Source organism: Anguilla anguilla, chromosome 7, assembly GCF_013347855.1.
Source record: "Anguilla anguilla isolate fAngAng1 chromosome 7, fAngAng1.pri, whole genome shotgun sequence".
Classification (NCBI taxonomy): Eukaryota; Metazoa; Chordata; class Actinopteri; order Anguilliformes; family Anguillidae; genus Anguilla; species Anguilla anguilla.
Window position 1 is genome coordinate 48,611,330 of NC_049207.1, and position 18,699 is coordinate 48,630,028.

At 44.4% G+C, this 18,699-nt stretch overlaps 1 protein-coding gene across 1 annotated transcript; it reads left to right on the forward strand.

Annotated features, from left to right (window-relative positions):
* The first annotated feature begins 5,809 nt into the window (after nucleotides 1-5,809).
* Nucleotides 5,810-18,227, forward strand: LOC118231860 (interferon-related developmental regulator 1-like). The gene is made up of 12 exons (XM_035426180.1): nucleotides 5,810-6,032; nucleotides 9,552-9,656; nucleotides 10,461-10,542; nucleotides 11,066-11,190; nucleotides 12,195-12,352; nucleotides 12,642-12,692; nucleotides 14,006-14,184; nucleotides 15,146-15,254; nucleotides 15,639-15,773; nucleotides 15,969-16,097; nucleotides 16,659-16,754; nucleotides 17,221-18,227. Exons 1-12 carry the CDS (start codon nucleotides 5,996-5,998, stop codon nucleotides 17,305-17,307), a joined length of 1,293 nt encoding a protein of 430 aa, XP_035282071.1. The 5' UTR covers nucleotides 5,810-5,995; the 3' UTR covers nucleotides 17,308-18,227.
* Nucleotides 18,228-18,699: the final 472 nt, after the last annotated feature.

The following is an 18,699-nucleotide window of genomic DNA, read 5'->3' on the forward strand; positions in this document are numbered from 1 at the left end:
TTCCCGAGGACGTCGGAGATCTGTCAAAGATGGCGGCCTTCCACCGACCTCTATCCCCGGCGCGTTGTAGGCGTGCTCCATCTCGCCGAGCCGCTGGCGAGGGCCCCCGACGAGGGCCCCCAGGGAGCGCTATGAGCGATGTAACCCCCATCATTTAAGGGGGGGGGGGGGGGGATAAAGCGTAGGCAGGAGATTGCTCATCACCGCGACACATCCGCATGTCAGGAACGATTCTGCTCTCCACGTGTCTCTGGCAGCCGGGGACTCTCGGCTGGTTGTTTTGCCTGATTGAGTGCCTCTTGAATAGGACACGACGGGTCACGGTGGGATCACCGGATAAACGAGACAGAGGACGCGCTGGACTACATACGGGGCCCACACACCCACTCAAATGCACACAAACACAGGCAAGCACTCGTGCATGCACACACACACACACACACACGCACACACAAACCACAGCTGAAACCATGAGATTATGAATGTCTCTGTGTTGACCAGGGGTTTGTAGTGGGGGAATACTGTGGGGGGGGGGGGGGGGGGGGGGGGCGGCCTTGGGGGATGGAGCTCAGAAGGCCTGGACTAAGAAGACAGAGACTGCATTTACACAGGGCCCAAAATTTCTTGCAACACCCCTGGTACTGACACTAAGCCCTTTAGTAACACTCATCCAGACGTCCAGCTATGTGTTTGTCTTCATGCTGACTACGATTACGTTTTTTAAAATTCCATTTAGTAATTTTTGAGACCATCGTACAACTACATCAAAACTAACCTTGTTGTTTATGCATATGTACACTTCTATAATGCTTCTTATTTTTTTCAAACAGGAAGGAAGGCAACAGGAAATGCATACACTCCCTGTTTGCGTGGATACTCATTATGTTTGTGCTGTGCTGTAACTTCCCCTGTATGGTCACTCTTTCTAAGGCAGACTCTATTTTTCTTCTCATTCAGTTCCATGGTATTTCAAATGGCACAATTTTCATTTTTTCTCTCTAACGTGAGCCAGTCCATGAACAGCAGCTCCGAGTCCCTCTGGGTCCATATCTCCAAATTAATACACTGAGTTTTTATTAACTTTTTTTATGAAGTAATTTCCATTCGAGGATTCTACCGTGCTTCCAAATGTCTGACATTGAGATATGAAAAAGTTTGGAGACTGAGGTTCATCAGCATTGACTTTCCCTACCTGTCACTATGACTGGTAAGCATTGCGACACAAGCAGTGGTTATTAACCTAGAATCATGCCCAATATAAACCTGTATAAAGTGTGATTGACTGACAATCTTTTACTACTTGGCAAATTGTACAGGCTGGAAACTTATTTTATTGCTTCCATAGTGAACTGTTAAGGTATGAAAATATTCATGATAAATTTCCAGCTGTTAATATAATGCTTACTGTACCAAATGGTGGTAATAATCTTATAGTTCACTGAGCTCAGGAATAAAACATACTGGCATGTAGGTTACGTTATGCTTCCCTTTTCTTTAAGAATATGTGTAAACAGATGAGTCCCACATATCTGTGTTACTACTAATATAATAAAAAGCAATACATGCTCCATTGTACAGTTATTTGGCCATTTACGCTGTTTTTAGGGTTTAACTTAGTTCACTGACTAACCTGAGTTACCCCTGCACTTTAATGAACTGTGTTCTTTCTTTAGTCTTTCATTCACATGTAAATTTCCCAGACTACTTTCAACTCTTAATACAGTACATGCTGTTCCTACTAGTCTCAAATGACCTCTTTTTAAGGAGGTTTAATAGTTAGAATCATGCTATGTACCCACAGGGCATAGAAGAATTCCTCTTTGAATATTTTACCAAAGAAAACTTCTGATTGGTTACTTGGATTTACAAACACTTCCTGATTGGAGGACTCTCAGGAAGGACCCTGGCTGTGGGGATCACCAAGGTAACAGCAAAAAACCAAGATGTTCCTCAAGCAGCTCCGGCTGCTTGCAGTATAGAACATTCCGTTAGCTTTTCAGAACAAAAAGGCTGCCATGCATGATCTCTTGTGTCATGTGGGTTAACTGGCTTCACTGCAAGGTGATTTGAAATCCTGAAAAGCACTATATACAATACATTATTCTCCTCCACAACTTTGTCTCTGTACAGACAGCAAAGGTGCTGGAATCCACGCTATGTGGTTGCTAAACTGCTGTCAGCCAAAGTTCAAATCTCTGGGCAGTTCACTCAAGGAGTTTTATAAGCCCATAAACCACCTTTTTCTGATCAGACTGAGGAGTTACAGCCGAAGAATGTGAAAGGACGGCGTAAAATATATCTGACTTAGAGGAAGGTTTTAAGATTTGTGAAGGAGGTCAGGGGGGCAGTCTACCTTTAGTACTGAATTCAATACTAGTTTCCCAGTACAGTGGCTTTCACAATCCTCCCAGAGGTAACGAGCAAAAAACAAACGAACAAAAAAAACTTACAGACATCTGTGTCTGTTTATTGTACAAATGTATGTTATTGTGTGCCTGGGGTTTCCAGTCAGACAGTAAAGGCACTCTGGCGGGTACATATGAAGTTGTGTAGCCCAGATATTTCTATTTTAATTTTGATTTACGTCATTAGCCAACTATGGCTGGGATTCCACAGCTGCAGGACACAACTGACTTCACCCTTCATTCCCCGAGACAGGGTGGATTTAAGTCCAGGCATAATATACCCCTATCCACTCATCCCTAAGGATACTCACAGGTTGCCAGCTGTCATCAGTGGGAAAATAGACACTGACTCACAGGCTGACTATACACAGCAAAATGTTGAGCACAAAATCAACTCTGATAAGAGTATTTTTAACACTGATAGAGTATTTGTGGCTCCTACTAGTCACATTCAAACTTTGTTCCGTGATGCTTTACCATTTACAATGCTTTTTGTGTGATTTAGCAGAGTGCACATGCTTCGGCTGATGTGCTTGTAAATCAGATGCAGAGACTGCAAACAATGACAGAAGAGAACACGAGACTGTGTGTATGGAGGCCCCATTCGTTTGAATGCCGATTTGTACTGGTTGAGGCACCTTCAGCGCTGGCTAACTTTGGCTGGACTCCTGCAGCATAGTACAGAAACACTCCCCCCCCCCCCCCCCTCACACTGTAGAGGTATGTTTTCTAGAATTGTGTTGACTTTCACCATATTATATTGCACCAATTACTTGGACATGGTACAACCCCACTGAATAAGGAAGTACAGTTATGTTGAAATGTACTGTGCATCATGTTGTATGATGCAAGTCAGATCTGGGTCAAATACGTATTTGTTTTGGCCAGGTGCAATTGAGCCTACCAATATGACCAGAAGGCGGGGTTTGCACTTTTTGAGAGTATTTCATTGGTTCCAATACACCAGACATGATCAGTAAAGCATAGAAAAGTATTTGAATCCAAAACAAATATGTATTTGACCCAGGTCTAGTGCAAGTAAAAGAGAAAATACAATGCATTGCACATTTTGAGTGACTGGAACAGCAGCATCATTCAACACAATAGCACATATGATCCTTGCATGCTGCCCAAAGGCACTGTAAACTGCACAGTTTAATGGTTATGTGCTCAGAAATGTCAAAGGCACCTCTTTGTTCCATGTGGACCAAAAGTATAATCCCATTGAACTAAATGACCAATAACATTTAAATTAACATTTATCCACACTGTACAAGCAGGCACAACAACGCGTGCCAGTTGTGATGGATTGCATACGAATTGATCCAGAAGGCAAAAAATGACAGAGATGAAGATGACGGAAATTAAATGCCATTATGCAAGGTCCATTAAACTTTTTATTCCCCCGAAGAATCCTATTTTAGGCAGAATGTAAAAAAAAAAACAAGAACATTAGTAGGGACAACAAGTTTCCGAGTAGCCGACACCATAATAAATTGACTCTGATACTGTTGTTCTGTTGCCAGAAAACACACAGTCAGTATTCCACGCTGTTCCATTTATATGTTAATTTGAAATGGCATGGCGTGACAGCGGTTGTCCACTTACACTAATTGTCCTCTTACACAGCCTCTTGATTTCAACAGCCTTATCCTGCTCCCCTGTACAAGTACACATGCATGGCCGCATCACCTGTAGAGATGTGCACCAAAAGATACTACTGAACAATGAAACCAACTGGCATTATTACATGTTCAGAATTACTGGCAGAATAGATGCAATGTGTGTTTATAGGGGCATACATATAAAGCTAGATTTACTTCTTCATTAAAATGGGTTTCACTACACTCACATTTGTAATCTTTTTTGTAATTTTGAGGCAAAGAAGATTATTTTTTTCTTGGACGCAGAACCTACTAGAGCACCAAAGGGACATGCAGCTGCACATATGAGATAGGTTTCCCATATGACGTTTTTATGAGCTCAAGAAAAGCACATGTGCATTGGAGACTTTGACATTTTTCAAAGGACACGCAACTTCTTTGAAATTCACCAAACATCGCATGTGGAAAAGCGATTTGAGTTTCAGATCAGTGCAAGATATGAAATGAGAGAAAGGATGACATTTTACTGTATACAGAATTATCCTGGACTTGCTTCCAGTAGGTTTCTGTGTGTAGTGCTGCATGTGATACATTAATGCAATCAATTCACGGCAAGCTAAAGCCCAACTCTTCTCTTTAATAGAAAGTGTTTTAGATGTGTTCCTGAATGGAACCCACACAGAGAACCATTTTCCATGCTTGAAGTGAGAAGTACTGTATACACTGTATTTAGACCCATCTGTACATAGCAGATAAGGTGGCAGCGAGGAAAGCCCTGGGGTCCTCAGGTCTGATAGCCTAGTGGCTGGTACTCCTGATAAATAAATGTTAGAGAACTGTGTGCAGTGCATTTTCCTCCACAAGTTGAATTTCCAGATCTCCTACATTGTGGCAGGTGAATTTGGCACAGCACCAGGCCTCCTTTGCAGATAGCGTTTCTTTAATTTTGCAACCTCATCAGAAATTTGGAAAAGGAAAGCGGTGTAGTATCATTTAGCATTTTCCTGAGCCCTGAGACGTTGCTTCAGTGGTACTGAACAGTCACTCACAACACAGAACCTCAGTGATATAGATACTGCATGTTCTTAATGTGCATTGACCTTGTCAAATAAACAAATAACTATTTTTTTCATTTAAATAATAAAAAAAAGACTACGGAATAGCCAACAAATTCAATTTACAGTCAAACACCGCAACTCTCACGTGTACTGTGCATGCAGTTATTTTGAAATATGTAAAAATAAAAAAAAATAAAAATGGAGTGGGTCACTGAACATGTATAGCTTATTAAGTAGGCTTAAGAACAGTTGAAATACCATATTGCTGTAGTATCTTGAAAAGGTATTGCTGTTACCTTGTACCCGTGTAGGCCTATAATAGGCTGTGGAGAAGTATACAGTTCTTCTATGTTTTTTGGATACTTACAGTACATTGAAATAGATCAGTACTTATGTACAGTATCACCATACACCACTGCTATTAGATGCTACCTGACACTCAAATCTGGTGTGTATGCTATTAGCTACGCCGGTGATTTAAGCCCCAAAAAGATAGTCGATAAAAGATGGAATTAAGACAGGTTAGACGTTTGTAGGAATTTTTGGTATAACCATTTGGTCTTAACGTTATTCTCTTCCTGTCTGCATGGAGACGTGACAAGCAAACGTGACAAACTCACAGCCAATCACAAACATGGTGCCCTGCAACCGGATTGGCTACATAAATGACAAACTGCTCGATTTCCCGTTAAGGACCTCCTCGTATACGTAGCGCATGTCGGCACTATAAAAGCTTGTTGCCAGCAAAGCTTCGTTCAGCCCTAGTTTTAGAGGGAAAATGTATCGTTTTTGTCCACAGATTTTCACCGGGACTGCTTTCAACTCCTATTTGTTAACGCTGCTACTTGAAGGTTTTTATTTGAAGAGACATTGCACTAGAAATTGGTCGTCGATTGGCTGATTTTTGTGAACGTTCTTATAATTTTGTATGAAAATGCCAAGGTCCAAGAAGAGGAGTAACCGAGGTAAGAGTCGGTGTCCGTTTGTTTTGACTGGTTAGCATGTTCCAGCCCTGCTTTACGCGAAAGGAAGCATGGGATACGTAGTTCTTTGTATGACGTTCCGTGTCACCAGATCAACGATGACCTACAGTGAGCACGACTACATTACCCATCGGTTTGTTGCCTGTGTTTTATTTGGATGGTAGCCATCATTTTCTTGAGAAAAACCAAGTTGTTCCATTGCATTTTGTTTAGAATTTTGAGCGAAGTTGCACATATAGTATTTCAAGACGGAATATTATAATGACTAATTTGAAGATTCAGGCTAATGACAGTACGGTGGATAGCTAGCTTTACTGAGCTGGAACAATGTATTATGGATCTAATGCGTAGCAAGAAATCCATTAATTATTGAAGTTACACACACGGTATGGGGGCCTATACCCAATTCGTCGTTTAGAAACTCTCATTGTCATCTAAAACGGTCCGTCTGGTATTAAGATTGTTGTCGTGATGTCCTTAACCACCACGTAAGAGAATTTGGCGTTTGTCCCAGTGTGTTCCGTTCTTGACTACTGCCGGGGACACATTGTTCCAGTGTATAGAAACAAATAGTTTATCCTTAAGATCTCTGATCTGTCTGAACTAATTTAAGTTATTTTCCATTTGCGATGGCTGGGTGTTTATTTTGTCTCGAATTCGGGACGTTGAACCTTCCTCTAGCTCTGGGGTTATTTGAGGACAGGCCGACTACCTAGATTTGGGAACAGCTGACCCATTTTAAGCAGCCATCATAGCTAGCTAGGATTGCATAAGGCGTAGCCTAAACTGAACCCATTAAATTAGACTAAACGTCAAGGAAACCCGATTCACTATAACGTTAATTGCTTATTCTAAAATGTTGCCCTCGTGAATTGCTTCAGGGTTTACTGTATTTTATTTTTGCCAGATCGTACTGCATTAGGTTTACGGTTGCTTGTTCTGAAATGTTATTCAGCTCTACCTTATATTTGAAAGACTAGATTACGTTATGAAGGAAAATTCGAGTCCGTTTATTTTTGAATGCATCAACTCTCATAAACGGCCCGTTTAAATTCCAAGTAGCTACTCTAGTTACATACACTACACGTGCTTGTAAAGTTCTGTTTGCTAGCTAGCTAGTTAACTATGTTGTATATCGATGATGCCAAACGCTGCGAGTCTCACTAGATTCAGCCTGAGGAAATAGAGGATTCAAAACCAGCTTTGTATAGACTACTACAGCCTTTAGGCCAGTCGCCATAATGAACACAGGAAATGGTCAGTATCCGGTACATTTATGTAGTCTGCGATCAGGGTTTTTTTTTAAATCGGAGATTATGGTGAAATCAAAACGGGTGTTTTTGGCATCAAGTACTCTTGTCCGTATGTGCCAGAGAGGGAAGGCGTTATGAAATTGACTGTAGAGATCCTTAATTGCAACCTTAATTGCAAAATTGGGGGGGTGGGCGACAAAAACTATTCAGGTTTAGTGTGGTTCTTATTAACGTAGCCTGTAATACTCCTTGTGTTGCCTAGCACCCTACCTGGCAGCTGATCTTGAAAATTTCACGCCCCCAAATAGTGTGCCTATATTGCAATAAGGGAAGAAGTCATTTTGGTTGTTTTGCTTGGTGCTAGTTTTGCTGCCATTATTATTGCTGCTGCCTGTCGTTTGTTCCAATTTATATGAACTGTGAAGAATGGAAAATCCACCTGCACTCCTTATTATAACAGAAGGTGCTGCACATGCATGGCTTCGAAATGGCCCATGTGATGCTCTTTCAGAAATCCACCTAACCGGTCCTCACAAGGGTGGACTTCTGGCCTGTAAATACAGGTCGTAGCATTAGGCTATTTGGTCTGTCATAATGAATGCACTGCTGCATTAGTTTGATACTTGGTCTGCTTGCTTTAAAATGACTAGATGAAACCCTGGTAAGGAATGTGTCCAAAAAAGGTTGCAGTTTGTTTCCCATTAATATCGCTAGCTGGGTTTGACTACCTTTTTTTTTGGCTGGCATGCTATGTTTCACAGTTTGATATGGAGATTATGGAATGTACTGTTCTACAATGGAGTAACTAACTAAACTTGTTTAACCACAATGATAAGAAATGACATTACAGGTATTTAGGAGATTCTCTTATCCAGAGCGACTTGCACAACTTTTTACATTTAGCCTACATTGCATCCATTTATCCAGCTGGATGTATACTGAAGGAATTCAGGTGAAGTACCTTGTTCAAAGGTACAGCGGCAATGTCCCACCCAGGAATCGAACCTGCAACCATTAGGCTACAAGACCAGTACCATACCCATTACACTACACTCTCAACCAGATATCAGATCCCTCATTTGGTTCAAAAACTTCTAGCCTACACCAAATTCTCCATGTGAAAGTTACAATTTAAGACCTTGCTCCCAAACACCAGTTTTGTCATCTTTACAAAAGTAGCATAACACTCTGTTCTTGGCACTGCACGGGAGGAAGGCTGTATGAATGTTGCTTATGATTTCTGTTTCATCTGTGAAAGAGGGGAGCGCAATATGTGGTTCACATGTTATCAATATGGGACATTTGTTAAGCACATTGGTTACAGCACGGTAATATTTCCATGGCAGCAAGTCCTCCCACTCTTAATTGTAAAGGGAACTGGGCTTAAAGGTCACGAAGTTAATGCATTTTCGAATAACCATTCGAAGGATTCGATGAGGAAGTTGGAGACGTGTTTGTGCTCTGTGAGGTGGAAGAATTTAATAACCGTGTATAAGACGCGTGTTCTGAGACTGCCTCTTGGCCTTGACAGGTGAAAGTGGTGTTAGCCTAATGTAATCAAGGCTACTCCTACTCACGTGCCAAGCATAGTTTTAAGCGTATCGTTGGCAGTTTGCCAAACTACAAATGCCTTCATTTTTCAGTTCATACCTGGACTTTTGGATTGACAATGTATAACTCATAATACAACATAATGCAGAAAACAGGCCATTCAGCCAAACGATGCTTGCCCTTTCCTGAACTAAATTGTACCTAGTGCTCTGATTACCAACAGACTAGATGGTATCTAACACTGTATCAAGCCTTGTCTTGAAATTCCCCAGAGTTCCTGCCTCTACCATGTGACCTGGCAGACTATTCCACACACTGACTACTGTGTGCGTGATAAAATTCTTCCTTGTGCTGGTATCAAATCCTCTTTAGAAAGGGGATAGGCCACAGCGGTACAACCTAACACGTACCGAACTTCGCGAATGGCGGACTCCAGTGGGAAGGTGTCTCTTCATGTGACGGTGGGAGAGTGAGGTTTGAAGCCCGTAATGAGTGGAGCTACAGTAAGCTGTCTGTCACATGTCTTGTTTTAACCTATCAAAATGTTCCATCACTGATCAAAATTTCTGTCCAATTTTATTTCCTGGTGAATTGTTGAGGGCTGAGGACTAAGGACTAAATCTGACAGACCGTGTTTGCCCCACCCCTCCCCAGTTAAGTAACGTCTCATGTGTTCGTGTGTTTTTGGGGCCTACAGGGGGCCAGCAGAGGGCAGTGCAGCCGTTCAGCGATGAGGACGCCTCCATCGAAACCCTCAGCCGCTGCAGCAGCTTCAGCGAGACGGCCAGCGTGGCGGACGACGGTGAGCGACTGGTCACCCGGTGTGCCCATACGAGGGCGGTGAGGGGGGTGAGCGGGAGGCGCACTGGCATTCTACAGTAGAGCATTCGGACAAGGTTGCGTAACTCCATGGTTTATCAATTTAAGAACGACTGACTGACAATCAGGGCATTCACCATTAGACCTGGATATAGTGTCTGTGGTTCCTAGGGTCTTGACTGTATATTACACTGTTTCAATAGACAGGATATTATACTCTCTCCATAGACTCTGACTGTGGATTGGGGACAGTTGTTTGAGGAAAATGTTCTAAAATGAAAAATACAAGTGTTCAAAATTCATTGATCAAGAGGCCAGCTGTAACAAAGACAAGAATGCACAGGGATCCCCCAGGACTGAATTTGAGAACTGCTGGAATAGAGCATATCTAGCACTGTGTAAAGCCCGGTCTTGAATGACTGGAAGTCAAAAGGTGAAACCGGCTAACCGAAACCTGTGCAAAGGGGCATCTGCCAAGCGTACAGTGATGGAAACTGACAAACCGTGTGAGCCGTAATGGCTCCCCATGGACTGCTGTGCAGGGTAAGCACTGGGCAAAATCAATAGAACAAGGAAAAGCGGAAGATCGGGGTTTGTAACTGTGATACCGTGGAATTCCGTGCACGAGCTAGCAACTGTGCAGCCGCAGATGAGGCTTGCCACATTAACGCTCAGCTTCGGTATTTCCCGGCTGAAGTAAATCAATGGCGCTTAATGCTGGAGGAACATTTGCCTAACAGATTTTTGTCTCTTGGGCATTTAATTAAAATTCCTTTCTCGCGAGCAGGAGGAGAGGCGGCGGAGGACGTGGCCCTGGAGGACTTCCAGTACAAGCTAAAGGGTTTCATCGACAGCACTGTGGATAAAAGGTCCGTTTCTGTTCAAGGCTGTTCTGTGTGCTCACCAGTCCACTGTACTCGTACATCATCTTTGAGTAGGAGTGCTGCTCTTTGATCATTTGGATCATAAGAATGGCTGAAGTCTCAGGAAGAACAGTAATTGTCTCTGTAACTTTGAGTGCAGCCTCTGATCGAGCCCTTTGAGAATGGAATCTCGGTTACACCCATTTCGATTGGAATAGGACCCACTTGCACGCCACAGCTTGAAAAACATGAATGACCAATTTCTATTAGACAAACCATGGTGTTTTGCCAATACAGCTTAGTGCAGTGGTTCAAGAGCTATTTATATAGTTTCATATATCAACACATTTGAACATTAATGGATGGAGTCCATACCGTTCAAAGCATTTTGTCCAGTGTTTTCCAATTAGTAACACAGAACTAACACAGTCTCCCCCCCCCCCCCCCCGACTTTAATTGCCAAACCTTTCAATCCTTATCTGATGCATTCTGATACACTCAGTCATAAGTGCATTTTCTGCATTTACAGTGCTAAAACCAGGCAGAGCGCTCTAGACGGATTGAAGACTGCCATGGCAACCAAAATCCTGTCCGAGTTTATCCTGGAGAGGAGAATGACCATCACAGACAGCATCGAGCGGTGTCTGAAGAAAGGTATTTCAGCAGTGTTCTTCCTGTTGTGCTGTCTCTCCTCGCTCAGTGCTGTCTGTACAGTTGCATAAAGTACTCCACATTCATTTCTGTAACAGCCAATCATATTCAGAGTGGCAATCACAGCCTCCTATCGTGTACCTTAAGGTGGATATTACAATATACTGTAATGAAGCAAAACCGCGTAGAGAGCTACAGCCTGATTGGAATCTCCAGTCCAGGAAGGCTGAAGTCTCTCTTGGTTTTCAGTGCATCTCAGCATTTCACAGGGGTAATAAACACTAAATAGTTCCCCCCCCCCCCCCCCCACCCCCCCCCCCCCCCCCCCCCCCTCTAGTTCAAAATATCCTGTCTCAATTTGATACATCATATTAGTCCTATAGTAAAGAAACAAATCGTATTAAGCTGTGCTTCAGACTCCAAAAAAAGGGAGGAAAAAAACGCTAAGGTTTCAGTTTACTTTAGCCTGGAGCCCTGCACATTTCAAACCGTGTATGGTCGAGTTCTGAGAGCCTGGCCATTTATTTTATTTTTCTTTCTCCGCCTCTAGATTAGTTTAGCTAGAAATCTTATTTAGTCTTTCCTTGTTCTGTTGCCGTTCCATTTTGTATATCATTCTTTGGCTCTATTTGGCATTTTAGCAGTTTGTAGTAACGGTAGTATTTTATAGTTTGTTTATTGTTAAGATTTAGTAGTTGGACTAGTTTTTATAATTGTGCTCTCACTCACAACCCCAGTTTGTGTCTTTTTAAAGTTGAAGTGGGTGGAGACAAGCCAAAAGCTGGTGTTTCTGTACACTTGTCATTGGCTAGAGTCCTTGAATCTCGTTTCCGAGGGTTACGTTAACGGCGAGTTAAAAAGAAGCCACAAAGAGCAGCTGACTGGCTCTCCAGAGTTGGAGACCTAGAGCCCAAATCTAAAGGGCTGGGAGATTGGCACGGGAATGACTGTTGTACTGATGGGCGTGGCCTTGTTTCCACTGACTGGTGTCGTCCTATCACCTGAAGGCAAAGGGGAGGAGCAACGGGCGGCCGCCTCCCTGGCCTGCCTCCTCTGCATCCAGCTGGGCTCCGGGATCGAGAGCGAGGAGGTGTTCAAGACCCTCAAACCCGTCTTCAAGAACATCCTCAACGACGGGACTGCCAACATTCAGGCTCGGCAAGCGGTGAGTGAGAGCCAAGAGGGAGTCAGCGTTATTTTCAGTGGAGACAAGCCCTGGCTCGACCGTTTATTCTCCGTACTGTTTTTGACAATCGTTCACTATAGCAGCACGCTACTTTTCTTGGAAATGTTTTAGCGTAGTCTGGCACCAGTGTTGGTATGCTCTGTACTGACGTTTGGATTGTAAAGCCACAATTGATTGGAAGAAAAACTGGCACGCACACCGGCCCTTCAGGACTTGTGCACCTGTGTTGTCCCTCCCTAACCCCCCCTCCCCTTTCTGATCTTTTCAGTGTACAACAAGTTTGGGCATTTGCAGTTTGGTCGCTGAAGACGACATCTTGGTAAGCATAGCGCTAGGTCTCATTTTTAGAAGTCTCTGCATAATGAGCAATCATGAGTAAAGCCTGGAAAATGGTCCATGAAAAAGCTATGAAATTTGTCTCCTTGGATTTAATTTATTTCAGGGCTACTCAACTCCAGGTCCTGCAGGCTGCAGTGTCTGCAGGTATTTACTCCACCCATGCACTACAGCAAGAGATTTCACTAGTGAGCTTACTTCCTGAATCAAGGAGGTAAAATAAGTGAAATCGGGTGGTGTAGGGCATGGTTGGAGAAAATGCCTCTAGGACCTGGAGTTGAGTAGCACTGGTCTATATGGATGTCACCCATGTAAGAATTCTTTTTCATAAGATCGTCCTGTCTGAACACCACTGTACGCCAATGTGTAATGGCTGGACTTCAGCACTTCTGATACTACGACACTGCATTTAAAATGCACATTTGACCCGGGCCTGTGCAGAATACACTGGTGGCAGAGCCTTTAGTGCGCGGCGATGTGGAATCCTGCTGCGCAGTGCGTTTCGTTGACGCGCGTATCTCTGCCGTGATTGGTGGAGTCCGTTGCCCGAAGCGCGTTTCGCCGCCCACTCCCCCTCTCTTTGCTCGGGGACCCCAGTCCGTCGCCTGCGGGGCTGCCGCGATGGTGCCGCTCTGACTAAACCTCGCCGCTCCTGTCCGCGTCGTGCTTGATGAACTGTGTAATTGAGTATATCCGTCTTGCTTTATGCACAGGTGCAGGCCAGGCTCACCAAGATTAAGGTTTTGTGCCCCAAGACCAGATCTGAGTCGAATAATTATTTGAAGTGCGTCAACCCTGTAGACCGCAGCAGTTCCTGCTGAGTTATGTTCCGAGGTTTTTATTTATCAATATTGAATTATTCATTTGAATTTAAATTTATAATTTCTGTGAAACCAATGCAGTTGAAATCTGAGCCCCCCTCCATCTGCTCACTCGACATGCAAAGAGATGGCTTTTCAGATGGATGTATTTGACGTGGGGGTGTGTTGAGGAAGCGTGAGGTACGATGGTGTGCTGAAAGGGCGTGTTCTGACGCCCGGTTCCTGCTGGTTTTGTACTTCAGGATGCGTGCGGTACGATGACGTGCTCAAGGCCCTGTTCTCCAGGCTACAGCTGGCTGTGTTTTGTGGTTTTGGGACTTCTGGTTTATGCTGTAGTACCCTGAGGCTTTATTCTCCAGGCACAATTCTGCACTTTAGGGCGTGTCTGTTAGAGTGCTTCTACACCATGGTATCCACATTCCAGCTCGCTGTTAATCTGTTTTGCATATCAAATGATTTTTTTTTTTTTTTTAAGGACGTGTACTCGACCATGGAGTGCTTCGAGGGCCTGTTCTCCAGGAGCTACGCAAAGGGGGACGAGAGTCGCGCCACGTTGGGGCACCAGACCACCGTGCTGCACACCCACGCCCTTCTGTCCTGGGCCCTCCTCCTCACCATCTGCCCCGCCTCCGAGGTCCGGAACATTCTCAGGAAGTACGTCAATCTTATTTATTTATTGGCTAATGGTGTAACTTCATCACTCAGTCACTCACTCAGTCACAGACATTCGTGTTTGTAGGGCTAGCCCCGCTGTTGCGGTCCTAGCCCTAAAAACACTAATGTCTGTGACTGAGTGAGTGACTGAGTGAGTGATGAGGTTACACCATTGGTCGGCCGGATCACGTGTGTTAGGTCCAGCCATTTACTAGGTTTTGACCAATGTCTTGTTTTTCCCTCATTCTTGTGACGCTTAAACTCCTCTGCCAGTTCGACTGTTTTAATAGCCCATCGTGTGAAGTGCCACAAAATGGCTGGAACTGAATTACGGAGTACTGCGGAATGCCTTTCCCGCACTGCAGTACAAGTGAGCACTTTGAGCATCAGTGCTCCTATTTCTGCTTTAATTGGGAGCTTGTGTGATTATGGGCACTTTCAGTTTTACTTAAAAGTACTCAATTAGAGCGACTAGCGCTTCTCTCACCGCGTGCTGTATCAGTGGCCATTTTAACGTTTTATTGGGTTTGTTCAATTAAGATGCAGCTAGAGCCATCACACACTTGGTCTTAATACCCCCACATAAAACACTCAAACGGATTATAAGCGTTTGCAAATGCGCAAGTCCATTACGAGTGTAGGAAATGGAAAATTCGTGTTTGCTAATCGTCCCAAGTTTAGCGGCTTTTCCCTGCTGTGCGGTTCACTGCTCTGAATGTTCTGAATTCATTCCCTCGATTATAATCTTGTCTATTATCGGACTCACTCTGTCCATAATCTGAGCCGATTCATTGGGTTAAGCTGCAGAACTGACCCTAGAACAGTGCCTGTGAAGCCACTGAGTACGAAGCACTGATCTAGGATCGGCTTCCCGTTTGAATCTTAACATCATCCATTGGGCTGAAAGGGAGAACTGACCCCAGATCAGCGCTGTAGCTCATGCGCTCCGCTGTGCTCTCAGGCACCTGCCCAGGCTGCCCACCCTGCTGGAGAGCGAGGACGTGAACATGAGGATCGCCGCGGGAGAGACCATCGCCCTGCTGTTTGAGCTGGCCAGAGACCTGGACGCTGTGAGTAGGGCGCCACGCCTCCTCCATCGCAGAGTAGCTCTGTGGCTTTTGTAGTTCTGTTTCAGACCTTAAAACTGTACTACAAAAGGGGGGGGGCAAAGAATTTATCAGACTAATTTCAGTTGATTGTTATAGTGCCACCAAGTGGCTGATGGTGTTAGCCTGTGCTGCAGCTGGACAGTCAAATCTGAGCCGTTACCCTGGGGAGCCTTGCTCCTTTTTAATATTTGGCCCCTCTAATAGAATGTAGAAAATCATAACTGATTATACATTTGTGTAGCTCTTTTTAAAACCATAAATGTGGATTTATAAAAGCCTTAATTAAGGATAAAGGATCATAAGCATTTGCCTCTCCTCACCCCCCATAATGCACCCTTTCCGCAGGAGTTTGAGCATGAAGGCCTGGAGCCCCTGTGTGAGAAGCTGACCGCCCTGGCCACCGACTGCCACAAGCACAGGGCCAAGAACGACAAGCGCAAGCAGAGGTCCGTGTTCCGGGACGTCCTGCGCGGCGTGGAGGTGCGTGAGCGCAGAGTCGGCACGAGGGTGGTCCTGGGACCACTGGCTTAAAAAAAAAAAAAAAAAAAAAAAAAAATAAATAAAAAATATGTTCACACGTTACTGTTGGATGGTGACTGAGCAGGGAGGGGTTTGACATCTAGTATACAGACAGAATTTGACAGTGAACCCCATTGGGGCTCCCTGTCTCCCCAGGAGGGAGACTTCCAGACAGAGACGATCCGCTTCGGCACAGAGCGCATGGAGATCGACAGCTGGGTGAGGAAGAGGATGTACGACGCCTTCCGGGAGTTTGTGGGGTCGGGAATGAACTACCACCTGCAGGTAAAATGTCAAAATGGCCGCCGTGCAGTCACTTACAGCATGGCTTTTATGCAGAGTGAACTGGGGAGGACTGGGTGGCACACAGTCTTCATGCCTTATGGATAATATGAATGCTAATGTCTGTAGCACAGTGTTGCTTGTATAACGTGTACAGATCTGCCTGTCTGTTTCACCTGCTTTGGATAAGAGCATTGGGCAGAATCTAAAGCAGTGGTATCCAACCTTGTTCCTGGAGATCTACCATCCTGCAGGTTCCACTCCAACCCTAACTAAACGCACCTCATTTAACAGCTAGAGATCACATGGAGCCGCTTGTCAGTAGAATCGGGTGTGCCAAATTAGGGTTGGAGTCAAAATGTACAGGACCCGTAGATCTCTGGGAGCAAGCCAGCCCTGCTTTACATATTCAGGGCGTCTGCGCGTGTGTGTAGAACGAGCTGCAGCGCAGTTTGGTCCCGTGCCAGTCCCATACGCACGCGGTGAACTGAACTGGGTCGCGACGTGCCCGTTCTCCCCCCCCCCCCCCCCCCCTTCCTAACCGCCGTTCCCTCTGCTTGCCAGGCCAACGAGTTCATCCGGGACGTGTTTGCGCTCGGGCCGCCGGTGATGGTGGACTCTGCCACGCTCAAGGCCATGAAAATCTCCCGCTTCGAAAGGGTGAGCCGTACTCTGGTGTCGTCCTTTAAAAACCCAAGGCTGACCGTCCGTGGGATACAGGCGCCCTAAAACTGGGGATGGGATCGCCCTTTAATTTCATATCTACGAAATGAAGTACTTTAGCCAAGCAAGCGCAGGATTCACCTTCCCTAACAGGCCAGGGGTATCTGCAGTTTATTTCGATAAGAGGAGGGCTGTGGCTAATGTGTTAATGCATTGCACTTTTATTAAATTTAATCGTAACATTTAGAATCCAGACCCTGCAGTGACTGGAGAGCCACAGGGTCTGCTTTTTTTTAATTGCTAATTGGCAATTTAATTGCTCAATTTAGGCAGTTTTGATTTGCTTGGTAAATTCCCTGACACGATTTCTTGGGTCTAAATTTGGAGCTTAATTTTTTTAAAAATGTATTTACATTTTTGGTTCGTGAACTTCCTGGAACTAATCACGCCTCGTATTTTGCAGCATCTCTACAATGCGGCCGCTTTTAAAGCCCGTACCAAGGCCCGGAGCAAGGTTCGAGACAAGCGGGTGGACGTCGGAGAGTTCTAGACATTCTAAAACTAGCTAGTTCCTTTAAAGTGTCACCATTAACCCTTTTTTTAAAGAAAAGAAATGTATTGGTAGTAGTATCGAATTAATTTATATATTTATTTGGATTTTTACCTAAATCACGTATCTTATTGTAATTTTTTGAATAATTGTATCCTTAAAGTACTGTAATTGTTGCAATTAACCTATGAACCCCCCTCCCACCCCACAAAACCTTGCATGCTATTACCTGTACTTTATTCTGTACTTTAATCCACACTTTACATTATTTTGTGTTTTGGGGGGAAAAGGGCACTCTAAAATAAATCTGAATTGGCAGACTGTGCGTATCTCTAAATGTACACACCAGAACGCCTGTTCGCCGCACGTAATTTGAAACCCCGTCCGGCAGCCTGACGAGTGCAAATGGCGGTAGATCGTTAACGGAGGGGGTTTGAGGCCCTTCCCGTCTGCGAAGGGTTGATAAGTTGGCGGGAAGCCCGAAATCGATCGGCGGATCGCAGGTTGTTTCTGGGTGCGTTGCATGCGGGTTTAACCACTAGGTGCCCCTTATCGGGGAAGGGTCGGCTGCAGAAAGCCGGCGTGGAGCCGATCGGTAGCGAGGACTAAAGGGCTATTCATCTGTCGAGTGGAAATCGATGCCAGAAGAAGATGTAGAACCACAGTCCTAAACTGCTGAGGAATTGGGAGGTTTTTGGTGTTTGAGGTAGACTTAACTGAACAAGAAGCGTGCGCTCCTGTAATTTTGTATAGGTGCCATGTCTGCCTGACCTTTAATACCACCTATTTGGCACGACACATTCCTGAATTTCTTTTAGTTTTTAAATCTACTGGTCTTCACAGAAGAAGTTAATCTGCATTACAGGACTGCCTTTTGTACAAAGTAATCCCACAAAAATAAACCATGTACTTCAAATGTCCGTGTTTTGACAATGGCTCACTTTTCTTCAGTTAAATGTTAAGGGAGGAGTGCAAAATAAAAATAAATCAAGCCACACACGCACTAGAGAGAGGGAACTGAAAGGGATGCTGTTTTCAGCTGCTGTCACTTCAAGGCAGCCCCCCCCACAAATCTATTCTGCTGGGTCACAGGAATTGGTTGTCATGGAAATGGCTTCACGTACTGTGGTTCTGCAAAAAAAAAAAAAAAAGAAACGGGGGCTGACTGCATTTTGTAGAAACAATCACTACTGAAATGCCTGAAATGTGATTCCATTTATCTTCAAGGAAACCTAAAGCTAATATTTTTCTTTCAGCGCATCACAAACAGAGAGCGAGTGTGCATGCGTGCGTGTGGAATACTGATGAAGAGGTGCAAACCATTTGTTTCTGCTTCAGTTCACTTTTTACAAGCCCAGAACAAATACTGGTGAGAACAGGAAAAGGAAGTTG